General features: G+C 51.5%; 1 protein-coding gene across 1 annotated transcript in view; it reads left to right on the top strand.

The window, feature by feature from the left end:
- Nucleotides 1–16169, top strand: part of LOC140405580 (vigilin-like) — a gene marked incomplete at its 5' end in the record, with an annotated part of 612489 nt that overhangs the window by 399524 nt on the left and 196796 nt on the right. The window contains 4 exons of the mRNA XM_072494137.1: nucleotides 1281–1388; nucleotides 1944–2048; nucleotides 2326–2404; nucleotides 6890–7029. Coding sequence (XP_072350238.1) covers nucleotides 1281–1388; nucleotides 1944–2048; nucleotides 2326–2404; nucleotides 6890–7029 — 432 coding nt within the window. The remainder of the gene's footprint in view (nucleotides 1–1280; nucleotides 1389–1943; nucleotides 2049–2325; nucleotides 2405–6889; nucleotides 7030–16169) is intronic.

Genomic DNA, 16169 nt, shown 5'->3' with positions numbered 1-16169 from the left:
CCGTTAAATTGGTAATTAAGCACAGCTGCCCCCAACTGGGAAAGATTAAGGGATCATTGTCAGATGTCATGAGAATGTCGCTTTAAAAAATGTTTGGCTGCTCATATTACTGCAGTGATGTCAGAGTGTGGGTGGAGCTGGGCTGTCTGTCAGCTTTTTACTTTCGTTTTAGGCTGTTTGCTGCGGGGTGTGTTTTAATTTCGTTTTCAGTGTTGGAGCTGAAGCCAGACAGAGCAGGTGTACTGCTGTTCTCTCTGCCATCAAAGACTATCTCTTGATCACTTGGCGAATTCAGAATTATAAATGTTCTCAGCCGTGAATGTAAACCGAATGTGCTTCTGTTAAAAGGTGTTTCTTTTGTCGTCTGGATGTTGTTTGGGAAGTTATTAAGAATTACTTAGCGTTGTATTCTTTGGGGGTTGTATCTGAATTGATGGTTGCTAAGATGTTCACTGTATGTTTTAAAAGGTTAACTTGAGTTCATAGAATAAACATTGTTTTGCTTTAAAAAATACTTTTCCATTTCTGCTGTCCCACACCTGTAGAGTGGGCCGTGTGCTCCCCATACCACAATCTAGTAAAAGTTGTGGGTCAGGGGAACTCCACGATACACTTTGGGGTTCTCGAAACCCTGGCCCATAACAACTGGAATGTAAATAATGCGACAAAGTATTGGGTATAATCGAGAAAGATGGTGGCGTGCAATCAAGGCCCAACCAACGTGTAGCATTAAGCTCTCATCACTGTTGCCCCACCCCAGTCCCAGGAAGGAGGGAGGTTTCCCTGCCTGCCGTGGTTGCCTTCACTAATTGCCCTTTCAATTCCCGCTGGGTCACTGTCTGTGTTGAGTCTGCACGTTCTCCCCGTGTCTGCGTGAGTTTCCTCCGGGGGCTCCGGTTTCCTCCCACAGTCCAAAGACGTGCAGGTTAGGTGGATTGGCCGTGATAAATTGGCCTTAGTGACCAAAAAGGTTAGGAGGGGTTGTTGGATTACGGGGATCAGGTGAAAGTAAGGGCTTAAGTGGGTCGGTGCAGACTTGATGGGCCGAACGGCCTCCTTCTGCACTGTATGTCCTACGTTCTAAGACCGCCACTGACGGGCAGGGCTCCACCCTCACCCCCGCAGCCCTCGAAACATCCTCCCTTTCCTCCTGCTGGACGGGACCTCGCCTCGAAATGCCTGTTCCTCCTCGGTGGTCTCCAGAGGGGTCACCCTCCCCACGCCGAACCCGAGCCCTTCACTGATCTTCCTCTTTTCTCTTCCCACCCGGACGTTTTCAGGCCAAGAGTGTGACGGTGGCAGAGGTGACCGCTCCGGCCTGGCTGCATCGCTTTATCATCGGCAAGAAGGGGCAAAACATTGGCCGCATTACCCAGCAGCTCCCCAAGGTAATCACTGGGTCGTCACCAGGCAAACGGCCCTTCATTGACCTGAGCGCCGTTAACACGGTAGGAAGTCGCCTTGCCATCGGACGCGCCGACACGGGGAGATACTTGAACAGGTGGCCAAAAGGCTTGGTCGGCTTTTGGGAGGAGAGCGAGATGGGGAGGTTTAGGGAAGGAATTCTTGTTTCTCAGGATGCCGGAGGCCTGACCACCGATGGGGCGGCGATTAAAATCGAGGATGCTCAAGAGGGCCGAATTGGAGGAGTGCGCTGAGGACTCTCGGGCTGAAGTAGGTTCCAAACGATTGAGGGGGGGGGGGCGGCAGAGCGTCGGGCACGCTCGCGGGGTGCGGAGGCGAATGCAGGGAGCGGCCTGCCCGGTAAGGGAGCCTGTCGACTTTCCTGTCGCCACTGCGCTCCGATCATCCAGCGCTGCCAGGCGCCGGATCGGGAACTATACCGAGGGGAATCCGAACGCGTATCGGCGCCTCATCCCCCGCCGTTACAACGTTGGCGCAAGTAACGTGTCTCTCTGGGTTATATGACCCGTCTGGTGTAGGTTCACATAGAGTTCACGGACGGCGAAGAGACGATCACGCTGGAGGGCCCAACGGAGGAAGTGCAGATCGCCCAAACCCAGATCCAGGACATCATCAATGACCTGGTCAGTATTTTATTCGGCACTTTGTTTCCTTTCTCCCAGTAAAATGCGCCGACATTCCAGCCCCCCTTCCCCAAACTACCCTCCCGCTGTCTTTCCACGCCTTGCTCCTCTTCCGACGCAAAGCCCTCGGGTAACGACGGCGTCCACCTCCCGCTCTCTTCCACCGCTACTCCGCAGCCACCCGGAGGGGCCGTCGGCGGGTGACGAGGTTGCGGAGGGTCTGGGCTTGCGGGTGGCGACTGACTTTTTCCCTCTGGCTGTGCTTTGACCCTCCCAGCTGACGCGGATGGACTACACGGAGATCATGGTCGAGCAGAAATTCCACCGCCATCTCATCGGGAAGAATGGAGCAAACAGTAAGTCCCTGCCTGCCCACCATTGTCGGCCTTCTCAAGAGCTCTCCCAAGTTGAACACTTTCTGGCGGGTCTCGCCGTTAATCTTTGGTTCAGTGGCAAGGGGCTCCCACTGCGCAGCCCATCGGATTCCCACGGCGCAGAAGGAGGCCGTTCGGCCTGACGGTTCGGCACCGACCCTCTGAAAGAGCACCCTATCTAGGCCCACTCCCCTCACGTTCCCGTAACCCCCATCGCCCCTCCTAACAGACACACCCTTGGCCACTACGCTGCAATTTAGCCCGGCCAATTCAGCGAACCTGGACACTAAGGGACAATTTATCACGGCCTAACGTGCACGACTTTGGACTGTGGGAGGGAACCAGAGCACCCGGAGGAAACCCGCGCAGACACGGGGAGGATGTCCAGACTCCGCACAATCGCCCAAGGCGGAATCGAACCTGGGTCCCTGGCGCTGAGAGAGGCAGCAGTGCCAACCATGGTGCCATTCTCCTCATAACTAAATTGCGGCCTTGACATCCCTCCCTATAAAGCCGGCGGGGGGGGGGCCCAGATTGAACATCCAATAAACATGGGCAGTGAAAAGTCTGTCAAACAGTCACGGGACTGATTTCTCTGTCTGGGGCCGGGAAGCCAGCCCCTAGATCATTTCCAGGTCCCAACCCCACATGAAATGAAATGAAAATCGCTTATTGTCACAAGAAATCCAGCTGCCTCACGGCCCAAACAAGTACGCACAAGTACAAGACTGGGGCTGTTTGGCACAGGGCTAAATCGCTGGCTTTGAAGGCAGGCCAGCAGCACGGTTCAATTCCCGTACCAGCCTCCCCGAACGGGCGCCGGAATGTGGCGACTAGGGGCTTTTCACAGTAACTTCATTTGAAGCCTACTTGTGACAAGCGATTTCATTTCATTTTCATTTCATTCAAGTAGGCGTCAAATGAAGTTACTGTGAAATGCCCTAGTCGCCACATTCCGGCGCCTGTTCGGGGAGGCTGTTACGAGGCAGCGTCGGAGATGTTTACGGCATTTTGATACAAAAAGGTCCAAGTTTGGCTTCCAGTTACTGGCAATGGCTGCTACCTGGATGCGGGACCTGGTGATTCTCAACCGTGGGCAGAGGAATGACCGTCCTTTCCTTGTCTTGAGGGGCAGACGGGAGAGTAGAAATCCAGCTGCCTCACGGCCCAAACAAGGCCCGCGCGCCCCACTCCTCGGGTACTCAATCAGCCCTGCCACCGCTTCAGCACCTCTGGTCGAATCTCTTTTTTATCCAAGACTATATGTTGTCATGTGAGAGTGCCTTTAAGAAATGGATGTTTAAGCAATGTACCTTTAAGAAATGCAGTGATGTCAGAGAGTGGGTGGAGCTGGGCTTTTAGCACAGCCATTTTGAAGTTCAAACTCCCTCTCTTTATCTTTTTCCCTGATCTGTATCTCCCTTTCTTTTTCTCTCTATTGGATTGGCTTTAGTGAACTTAAAGACAGTGAAGGATTGTTGCTTTTTCTGTGCGGTATTTTAGTTTAAGTGGGGAGTGTGTTGTGGGCAATGGCTCTTTCAGAGGCTCAGAAGTTTTGGGGGTGGAGACTGTCACACGCAGTACCTTACGGACAGAGACTAAAAGCAGACTGTTAGATTTGGCAAAAACATTGCAGTTAACATTAGCTGACAAAAGGTGAAAAGATGAGGTAATTATGGCAGTGGTTAAGCATTTAGGGGCAGCAGGGTAGCATTGTGGATAGCACAATTGCTTCACGGCTCCAGGGTCCCAGGTTCGATTCCCGGCTTGGGTCACTGTCTGTGTGGAATCTGCACATCCTCCCCGTGTGTGCGTGGGTTTCCTCCGGGTGCTCCGGTTTCCTCCCACAGTCCAAAGATGTGCAGGTTAGGTAGATTGGCCATGCTAAATTGCCCTTAGTGTCCAAAATTGCCCTTAGTGTTGGGTGGGGTTACTGGGTTATGGGGATAGGGCGGAGGTGTTGACCTTGGGTAGGGTGCTCTTTCCAAGAGCCGGTGCAGACTCGATGGGCCGAATGGCCTCCTTCTGCACTGTAAATTCTATGATTTAAAGTTGCCTGAGGTAGAGTTTGACTCATGAGATATGGCAAAAATTCAGTTGCAAATTAACAAATGGAACATGAGAAAGAATTAAAGCGGCTGAAATATGAGAGAGAGAGAGGAAAAAAAGAGAGAAAGAGAGAGAGAGAGGAAAAAGAAAAGGAGAGAGAAGAAAGGAGAAAAGAAAGAATAGCCCTCGCAGAACAAAAAGAAAAAGAAAGGGAGATACAGATCAGGGAAAAAGATAAAGAGAGGGAGTTTGAACTTCAAAATGGCTGAGCTAAAAGCCCAGCTCCACCCACTCTCTGACATCACTGCATTTCTTAAAGGTACATTGCTTAAACATCCATTTCTTAAAGGCACTCTCACATGACAGCCTTAACAGCCTCCCCGAACAGGCGCCGGAATGTGGCGACTAGGGGCTTTTAACAGTAACTTCATTTGAAGCCTACTTGTGACAATAAGCGATTTTCATTTCATTTTCATTTCACAAGACAATATCAAGCAGCAATGATGATTAATGGTTCCCCGCTGTGCGCTGCGCCCCCCCCCCAGTCCACCCACGCATTTTGGCAACGTCGGGAGGACCGACACGACATCCGAGAGCGTCATGTTCTCAAACGTGGCCGCACCTGACCTCGCCCCCGCGGGCAATTGTAAATCTAGTACGTGATGTCTGGAGGTTCTACAGCTGTGTGGCCGGGTTGGGGGGGGGGGGGGGCGGGGGGAGACATTAGAAACCCCACAAAGGTTCCTTTCTCTGTCTAACAGATCGTGGTTGTTTTAATGTTTACAATTTTCTGGTTGATAGCTCACCCGTTAACGGTAAGCATCGGCCACAGTCGTGAGCCCGATTGGGGCGATTAGCACCGCTGCCTCACCGCTCCAGGGGCCCGGGTTTGATTCCCGGCTCGGGTCACTGTCTGTGCGGAGTCTGTGCGTTCTCCCCCGTGTCTGCGTGGGTTTCCTCCGGGTGCTCCGGTTTCCTCCCACAGTCCATAGGTTATCATAGAATTTACAGTGCAGAAGACGGCCATTCGGCCCATCGAGTCTGCACCCTACCCAAGGCCCACACCTCCACCCTATCCCCACAACCCAGTAACCCCACCCAACACTAAGGGCAATGTTGGATACTAAGGGCAATTTATCACGGTCAATCCACCTAACCTGCACATCTTTGGACTGTGGGAGGAAACCGGAGCACCCGGAGGAAACCCACGCAGACACGGGGAGGACGTGCAGACTCCGCACAGACAGTGACCCAAGCCGGAATCGAACCCGGGACCCTGGAGCTGTGAAGCAACTGTGTTATCCACAATGCTACCGTGCTGCAGGTTAGGGTGGATTGACCATGATAAATTTCCCCTTAGTGTCCAAAAGGTTAGGTCGGGTTACTAGGGGCATTGGCCTAGGTAGGGTGCCCTTTCAGAGGGTGGGTGCAGACTCAATGGGCCGAATGGCCTCCTTCGGCACTGTCGGGAATCTATGACCATTAATGTTTTTTAAAATTTAAAGTAACCAATTAATTTTTTTTTCCAAATTTAAAAAAAAATTGCTTATTGTCACAAGTAGGCTTCAATGAAGTTTCTGTGAAAAGCCCCTAGTCGCCACATTCCGGCGCCTGTTCGGGGAGGCTGGTACGGGAATCGAACCGTGCTGCTGGCCTGCCTTGGTCTGCTTTCAAAGCCAGGAAACTGATGTGAATCTGCCCTGAGACATGTTCCATTGACCCAACACAGGCTTTTTTTAATGGTCCCTGTCATGAAATGCACTCATGCACAGAATGAGATACAGAAAGGCAGTGACAGACACCCAGTACAGCCAATCAACGCACAGGACAGGACACAACCAATCACCAGACAGAACACTAGAAGGTGGTCTCCCACTATAAAACACACGAGGCATCAACACTCTGCCTCTTTCCACTGGTGACAACTGTAGTGACAGTCAGGGTGTATATATCAGTTAGCGCCTTCTACACGTGGCTCAGAGCTAGTCTGGTCTAGTTAGTTATAGTAAGCACACTTAGATTAGTAGAGTGTCAAACCCACAGCGAACTGTGTGCATTGCTCAACAAGTTCAATAAAGCGTATTGAACCAACATCAAAGTTTGGAGTCTACTTTCAAGTACAACTGCATCCCGTTGCAGTCCGTGTTACCCCAGGGTGAATAACACGACAGTCCCCTCACTCCCAGAGTAGCGGCGAAAGCTCCTGCCGTTTGCGCCCGCCATTTTTTACGATCGCCTCTTCTTGCTGATTGCTTCGTCGCACGTGCCGATTTATCAAACGGGCGGGATGTCCGCGCTGCTTTCCGTTGCTGCTTCACTTCCGACGGAAGACAACCGCCATAATAGCTGACTTTGAAAAACGCTTTGCCCTTTTTCCAAACCCCCCGCCCCTCTCCAACCCTCCTCTTCCCACTTCAGTAAATCGCATCAAGGAGCAGTACAAAGTGTCAGTGCGTATCCCACCGGACAATGAGAAGAGCCACCTGATTCGGATTGAGGGCGAACCACAAGGCGTGCAGCTTGCCAAGAAGGAGCTACTCGAAATGGCGGTCAGGATGGTAACTTTTTTTTTAAAAGAATATTTTTATTCTCATCCTTTTTCACATTTTCATCCAAATTTACGACGACAGATAATCAACAATAACCAGGTGGGCCAGGGTTTAGAAAACTCCAAAGTATGTAGAACAAAGAACAAAGAAATGTACAGCACAGGAACAGGCCCTTCGGCCCTCCAAGCCCGTGCCGGCCAAGCTGCCCGACTAAACTACAATCTTCTACACTTCCTGGGTCCGTATCCCTCTATTCCCATCCTATTCATGTATTTGTCAAGATGCCCCTTAAAAGTCACTATCGTCCCTGCTTCCACCACCTCCTCCGGTAGCGAGTTCCAGGCACCCACTACCCTCTGTGTAAAAAAACTTGCCTCGTACATCTCCTCTAACCCTTGCCCCTCTCACCTTAAACCTATGCCCCCTAGTAATTGACCCCTCTACCCTGGGGAAAAGCCTCTGACTATCCACTCTGTCTATGCCCCTCATAATTTTGTAGACCTCTATCAGGTCTCCCCTCAACCTCTGTTGTTCCAGTGAGAACAAACCGAGTTTATTCAACCGCTCCTCATAGCTAATGCCCTCCATACCAGGCAACATCCTGGTAAATCTCTTCTGCACCCTCTCTAAAGCCTCCACATCATTCTGGTAGTGTGGCGACCAGAATTGAACACTATAATCCAAGTGTGGCCTAACTAAGGTTCTATACAGCTGTAACATGACTTGCCAATTCTTATACTCAATGCCCCGGCCAATGAAGGCAAGCACGCCGTATGCCTTCTTGACTACCTTCTCCACCTGTGTTGACCCTTTCAGTGACCTGTGGACCTGTACACCTAGATCTCTCTGACTTTCAATACTCTTGAGGGTTCTACCATTCACTGTATATTCCCTACCTGCATTAGACCTTCCAAAGTGCATTACCTCACATTTGTCTGGATTAAACTCCATCTGCCATCTCTCCGCCCAAGTCTCCAAACAATCTAAATCCTGCTGTATCCTCTGACAGTCCTCATCGCTATCCTCAATTCCACTAACCTTTGTGTCGTCTGCAAACTTACTAATCAGACCAGTTACATTTTCCTCCAAATCATTTATATATACTACAAACAGCAAAGGTCCCAGCACTGATCCCTGCGGAACACCACTGGTCACAGCCCTCCAATTAGAAAAGTATCCTTCCATTGCTACTCTCTGCCTTCTATGACCTAGCCAGTTCTGTATCCACCTTGCCAGCTCACCCCTGATCCCGTGTGACTTCACCTTTTGTACTAGTCTACCATGAGGGACATAGAACATAGAAAATACAGCACAGAACAGGCCCTTCGGCCCACGATGTTGTGCCGAACCTTTGTTCTAGATTAATCATAGATTATCATTGAATTTACAGTGCAGAAGGAGGCCATTCGGCCCTTTGAGTCTGCACCGGCTCTTGGAAAGAGCACCCTACCCAAACTCAACACCTCCACCCAACACCAAGGGCAATTTGGACATTAAGGGCAATTTATCATTGGCCAATTCATTGGACCTTGTCAAAGGCCTTACTGAAGTCCATATAGACAACATCCACTGCCCTACCTGCATCAATCATCTTTGTGACCTCCTCGAAAAACTCTATCAAGTTAGTGAGACACGACCTCCCCTTCACAAAACCATGCTGCCTCTCACTAATACGTCCATTTGCTTCCAAATGGGAGTAGATCCTGTCTCGAAGAATTCTCTCCAGTAATTTCCCTACCACTGAAGTAAGGCTCACCGGCCTGTAGTTCCCTGGATTATCCTTGCTACCCTTCTTAAACAGAGGAACAACATTGGCTATTCTCCAGTCCTCCGGGACATCACCTGAAGACAGTGAGGATCCAAAGATTTCTGTCAAGGCCTCAGCAATTTCCTCTCCAGCCTCCTTCAGTATTCTGGGGTAGATCCCATCAGGCCCTGGGGACTTATCTACCTTAATATTTTTTAAGACGCCCAACACCTCGTCTTTTTGGATCTCAATGTGACCCAGGCTATCTACACACCCTTCTCCAGACTCAACATCTACCAATTCCTTCTCTTTGGTGAATACTGATGCAAAGTATTCATTTAGTACCTCGCCCATTTCCTCTGGCTCCACACATAGATTCCCTTACCTATCCTTCAGTGGGCCAACCCTTTCCCTGGCTACCCTCTTGCTTTTTATGTGCGTGTAAAAAGCCTTGGGATTTTCCTTAACCCTATTTGCCAATGGCTTTTCGTGACCCCTTCTAGCCCTCCTGACTCCTTGCTTAAGTTTCTTCCTACTTTCCTTATATTCCACGCAGGCTTCGTCTGTTCCCAGCCTTTTAGCCCTGACAAATGCCTCCTTTTTCTTTTTGACGAGGCCTACAATATCTCTCGTTATCCAAGGTTCCCGAAAATTGCCGTATTTATCCTTCTTCCTCACAGGAACATGCCGGTCCTGTATTCCTTTCAACTGACACTTGAAAGCCTCCCACATGTCAGATGTTGATTTGCCCTCAAACATCCGCCCCCAATCTAGGTTCTTCAGTTCCCGCCTAATATTGTTATAATTAGCCTTCCCCCAATTTTGCACATTCACCCTAGGACCACTCTTATCCTTGTCCACCAGCACTTTAAAACTTACTGAATTGTGGTCACTATTCCTGAAATGCTCCATTACTGAAACTTCTACCACCTGGCCAGGCTCATTCCCCAATACCAGGTCCAGTACCTCCCCTTCCCTAATTGGACTGTCTACATATTGTTTTAAGAAGCCCTCCTGGATGCTCCTTACAAACTCTGCCCCGTCTAAGCCCCTGGCACTAAGTGAGTCCTAGTCAATATTGGGGAAGTTGAAGTCTCCCATCACCACAACCCTGTTGTTTTTACTCTTTTCCAAAATCTGTCTACCTATCTGCTCCTCTATCTCCCGCTGGCTGTTGGGAGGCCTGTAGTAAACCCCCAACATTGTGACTGCACCCTTCTTATTCCTGATCTCTACTCATATAGCCTCACTGCCCTCTGAGGTGTCCTCCCGTAGTACAGCGGTGATATCCTCCCGAACCAGTAGCGCAACTCCGCCACCCCTTTTACATCCCCCTCTAACCCGCCTGAAACATCTAAATCCTGGAACATTTAGCTGCCAATCCTGCCCTTCCCTCAACCAGGTCTCTGTAATGGCAACAACATCTTAGTTCCAAGTACTAATCCAAGCTCTAAATTCATCTACCTTACCCGTAATACTTCTTGCATTAAAACATATGCACTTCAGGCCACCAGACCCGCTGTGTTCAGCAACTTCTCCCTGTCTGCTCTGCCTCAGAGCCACACTGTCCCTATTCCCTAGTTCTCCCTCAATGCTCTCACCTTCTGACCTATTGCTCCCGTGCCCACCCCCCTGCCATACTAGTTTAAACCCTCCCGTGTGACACTAGCGAACCTCGCGGCCAGGATATTTATGCCTCTCCAGTTTAGATGCAACCCGTCCTTCTTATATAGGTCACACCTGCCCCGGAAGAGCTCCCAGTGGTCCAGATAACGGAAACCCTCCCTCCTACACCAGCTGTTTAGCCACGTGTTTAGCTGCTCTATCTTCCTATTTCTAGCCTCACTGGCACGTGGCACAGGGAGTAATCCCGAGATTACAACCCTAGAGGTCCTGTCTTTTAACTTTCTGCCTAGCTCCCTCAACTCCTGCTGCAGGACCTCATGCCCCTTCCTGCCTATGTCGTTAGTACCAATATGTACAATGACCTCTGCCTGTTTGCCCTCCCCCTTCAAGATGCCCTCTACCCGTTCGGAGACATCCTGGACCCTGGCACCAGGGAGGCAACATACCATCCTGGAGTCTCTTTCATGTCCACAGAAGCGCCTATCTGTGCCCCTGACTATAGAGTCCCCTATGACTATTGCTCTTCTGCGCTTTGACCCTCCCTTCTGAACATCAGAGCCAGCCGTGGTGCCACTGCTCTGGCTGCTGCTGTTTTCCCCTGATAGGCTATCCCCCCCGACAGTATCCAAAGGGGTATACCTGTTTGAGAGGGGGACAACCACAGGGGATTCCTGCACTGACTGCCTGCCCTTTCTGGTGGTCACCCATTTCTCTGCCTGCACCTTGGGTGTGACCACATTTATATAACTGCGATCTATGACGCTTTCCGCCACCTGCGTGCTCCTAAGTGCATCCAATTGCTTCTCCAACCGAACCATGCGGTCTGTGAGGAGCTCCAGTTGGGTGCACTTTCTGCAGATGAAGCCATCCGGGACGCTGGAAGCCTCCCGGACCTGCCACATCTCACAGTCGGAGCACTGCACCCCTCTAACTGACATTGCGTCAATCCTTTTTCACATTTTCATCCAAATTTACAACGACAGATAATCAACAATAACCAGGTGGGCCAGGGTCTAGAAAACTCCAAAGTACATCATGGAATTCACCTGACCTACAACTGTTTATTCATTTTGGTTACGATGAACACAAGGGTCTGTCTTTCAGCTGTTATTCAACACAGGCCTTAAGCACTTTTAATCCAAATCAAGCTTTATTCTACAAATTTAGTTAACGTTTTTATAAATGCACACAGTAAGCATTTTTATCAACCACAAACATAAATACCCCACACAGCTACAGTACTTTATGTATAACCCTTAATGAATCCCCCCTTAACTGTTCCAATTCAATAACAAGATTCCATAAACCAGAAACCCCTTTTCAAAGGTGTGGCCCAGCAGACAGCACTCAAGACCTGGTATTTATACCCTTGTTTCCTTTCCAAAACAGCAGGTTTAAATTCCTTCCATAGAGCAATTTCAAGTTATCAAGTAATCAGGAAACAGCTTTTAAAATGAAGATAGAGAGACGCTTCTTTCCAACCTGCGCTGTGCAAAACCAGGTCAAATCTCGAAGCGAAAGTAACACTCAGAGCCACAGCCCAGCCCCACCCACCCAACGACATCACTGAAGCCATGTGATAAGACAAAACACATTTCTTCAAGGGACACTCCCATGACACAACAAATACAATGGCAATCCCCCAGCTAACAATCCCCTCATCCCACCCACCCTCAAACAGCTCCCAACATATTGAATACAAAACACCAATGACAAAGAATCATCAATAACTTAGACATTCCAACCACCCCCCCCCCCCCCCCGTAACGTTCGATGTCACCCAATTCATGAAATGCATCATGAACAAGGCCCATGAGTTGTAGAACCCTTCCACCCTCCACCTCAACTCGAACTTTACATTCTCGAGCATTAAGAACTCCAGCAGGTCTCTTCACCCCCCCGCCGCCATGCCGAGGCACAGGGCAGGGAAGCGGACCTCCACCCCAACAGAACCCGCCTTCGGTCAATCAGCGAGACGAAGGCTACGGCATCTGCCTCCGCACCCGAAGTAGAAAGTAGAAGTAGAAAGGGTCGAGAGCTTCACGTTTTTAGGTTGTCCAGATCACCAACAGCCTGTCCTGGTCCCCCCATGCCGACACTATAGTTAAGAAAGCCCACCAACGACTCTACTTTCTCAGAAGACTAAGGAAATTTGGCATGTCAGCTACGCCTCGCACTAACTTTTACAGATGCACCATAGAAAGCATTCTTTCTGGTTGTGTCACAGCTTGGTATGGATCCTGCTCTGCCCAAGACCGCAGGAAACTACAAAAGGCCGTGAATGTAGCCCAGTCCATCACGCAAACCAGCCTCCCATCCATCGACTCTGTCCACAATTCCCGCTGCCTCGGAAAGGCAGCCAGCATAATTAAGGACCCCACGCACCCCAGACATACTCTCTTCCACCTTCTTCCGTCAGGAAAAAGGTACCAAAGTTTGAGGTCACGTACCAACCGACTCAAGAACAGCTTCTTCCCGACTGCCATCAGACTTTTGAATGGGCCTACCTCGTACTAGAACATAGAACCGTACAGCACAGAACAGGCCCTTCGGCCCTCGATGTTGTGCCGAGCATTGTCCGAAACCAAGATCAAGCTATCCCACTCCCTGTCATTCTGGTGTGCTCCATGTGCCTATCCAATAACCGCTTGAAAGTTCCTAAAGTGTCCGACTCCACTATCACAGCAGGCAGTCCATTCCACACCCTAACCACTCTCTGAGTAAAGAACATACCTCGGACATCCCTCCTATATCTCCCACCCTGAACCTTATAGTTATGCCCCCTTGTAACAGCTACATCCACCCGAGGAAATAGTCTCTGAACGTCCACTCTATCTATCCCCCTCATCATCTTATAAACCTCTATTAAGTCGCCTCTCATCCTCCTCCGCTCCAAAGAGAAAAGCCCTAGCTCCCTCAACCTTTCCTCATAAGTCCTACCCTCCAATCCAGGCAGCATCCTGGTAAATCTCCTTTGCACCCTTTCCAATGCTTCCACATCCTTCCTATAATGAGGTGACCAGAACTACACACAATACTCCAAATGTGGTCTCACCAGGGTCAACAAAGAACAAAGAAAAGTACGATGTGGAGATGCGAGCGTTGGACTGGGATGAGCACAGTAAGAAGTCTTACAACACCAGGTTAAAGTCCAACAGGTTTGTTTCGAATCACTAGCTTTCGGAGCACTGCTCCTTCCTCAGGTGAACGAAGAGGTATGTTCCAGAAACATATATATAGACAGATTCAAAGATGCCAGACAATGCTTGGAATGCGAGCATTAGCAGGTGATTAAATCTTGACAGATCCAGAGATGGAGTAACCCCAGGTTAAAGAGGTGTGAATTGTGTCAAGCCAGGACAGTTGGTAGGATTTCGCAGGCCAGATGGTGGGGGGCGAATGAAATGCGACATGAATCCCAGGTCCCGGTTGAGGCCGCACTCATGTGTGCGGAACTTGGCGATAATCCGAAAGAAAAGTACAGCACAGGAACAGGCCCTTCGGCCCTCCAAGCCCGTGCCGACCATGCTGCCCGACTAAACTACAATCTTCTACACTTCCTGGGTCCGTATCCCTCTATTCCCATCCTATTCATGTATTTGTCAAGATGCCCTTTAAACGTCACTATCGTCCCTGCTTCCACCACCTCCTCCGGCAGCGAGTTCCAGGCACCCACTACCCTCTGTGTAAAAAACTTGCCTCGTACATCTACTCTAAACCTTGCCCCTCGCACCTTAAACCTATGTCCCCTAATAATTGACCCCTCTACCCTGGGGAAAAGCCTCTGACTATCCACTCTGTCTATGCCCCTCATAATTTTGTATACCTCTATCAGGTCGCCCCCCAACCTCCGTCCTGTACAGTTGCAGCATAACCTCACGGCTATTAAGTTGATCTTTTCTCTACACCTTGCTATAACTGTAACATTATATTCTGCAGTCTCTCCTTCCTTCCCTATGTACGGTGTGCATTGTCTGTACAGCATGCAAGAAACAATACTTTTCACTGGATACTAATACATGTGACAATAATAAATCAAATCAAATCAAACCCGCTTTCAACCCTGGCCAATCCGACCGCCCCAATATGGCTTTGGAGGGACTTTGTCCGAGTCTCACATGCACCACCTTTGAGATCACCCTGAAGCCCTCCCTCCAATACCCCTCCAGTTTTGGGCAGGACCAAAGCATATGAACGTGATTTGTGCCCCCCCCCCCCCCATCCACAACCATTCACAAACCTCTGCCCCCCTCAAAGAGTCGGCTCATCCTCGCCCTTGTGAGGTGCGCCGTGTACGCCACCTTCAACTGCATCAGCCCCAACCTCGCGCACAAAGTTGACGCATTCACCCTCAGCAGCACCTCGCCTACCCACTGACCCACAAAGCCTCCATTACCGTGTACGCTTAAACGCGGCGGTCGAAATTCAGATTGGGGGTGGGGAGGGTTTGAAAGGTGCCTCCTACGCGCATCGTTTTGTGGCATGGTGCGATACTATCTGAGAGAGTTCAGCTAGCTGCCACCCTGCCCGTGCTGAGCACTCCGAATGCCTCTCCCCTCGGCAGCCACTTCTGCCTCTCCCTTCCAATGTTTGACGTTGACGCCACGTCAGTAACAGGAATTGAGAGGAGGTCCGCAGCAGGCCCCCTCTGTGACGAGAGAAACAGAGTAAACATTTCAGGCTCGATGGCCTGTTGTCAGTCAGATCTTTTGGTCACTACTTGGCGACACGAGTACGAATCAATACATTGCAGTACTTACGCCGTGTACAGAGTATAATTGAGAATTGCCTCTAATCTTCCTCCTCTTTGTTTCCCCTTTAATCTATCTCTTTAACCTTCGAAACCTGCTTCTTAACTACTCCCTACGGTTGTGATGGGCAATTCCCCCCACCTCCCCATCCCCCCCACCTCCCCATCCCCCCCACCTCCCCACCCCCCCACCTCCCCATCCCCCCCACCCCCCCACCCCCCACCTCCCCTCCCCCCCACCTCCCCATCCCCCCCACCTCCCCATCCCCCACCCCCCCATCCCCCCACCTCCCCATCCCCCCCACCCCCCACCTCCCCACCCCCCACCTCCCCATCCCCCCACCTCCCCATCCTCCCCACCCCCCACCTCCCCCACCCCCCACCTCCCCACCCCCCACCTCCCCATCCCCCCACCTCCCCATCCTCCCCATCCCCCACCTCCCCATCCCCCCTACCTCCCCATCCCCCCCACCACCCCATCCCCCCTACCTCCCCATCCCCCCACCTCCCCATCCCCCCACCTCCCCCAACCTCCCCACCTCCCCATCCCCCCACCTCCTCATCCCCCCCCACCTCCCCCATCCCCCCACCTCCCCATCCCCCCACCTGCCCCACCCCCCACCTCCCCATCCCCCCCACCTCCCCATCCCCCCCACCTCCCCATCCCCCCCACCTCCCCATCCCCCCCACCTCCCCATCCCCCCACCTCCCCATCCCCCCACCTGCCACTTCCCCCACCCCCCGCCTCCTCCCCACATCCCCCCCCACCTCCCCCAATCCCCCCACCTCCCCATCCCCCCACCGCCCCATCCCCCCACCTCCCCCATCCCCCCCCACCTCCCCATCAGCCCCATCCCCCCACCTCTCCCATCGCCCCCACCTCCCCATCCCCCCCACCTTCCCCAATCCCCCCCCACCTCCCCATCCCCCCCCACCTCCTCATCCCCCCCCACCTCCCCATCCCCCCACCTCCCCATCCCCCCACCTGCCCCACCCCCCCACCTCCCCATCCCCCCCACCTCCCCA

This window comes from Scyliorhinus torazame, unplaced genomic scaffold (assembly GCF_047496885.1).
Source record: "Scyliorhinus torazame isolate Kashiwa2021f unplaced genomic scaffold, sScyTor2.1 scaffold_104, whole genome shotgun sequence".
In the NCBI taxonomy this organism is placed as follows: Eukaryota; Metazoa; Chordata; class Chondrichthyes; order Carcharhiniformes; family Scyliorhinidae; genus Scyliorhinus; species Scyliorhinus torazame.
This window is presented reverse-complemented; position numbering and strand designations above follow the sequence as displayed.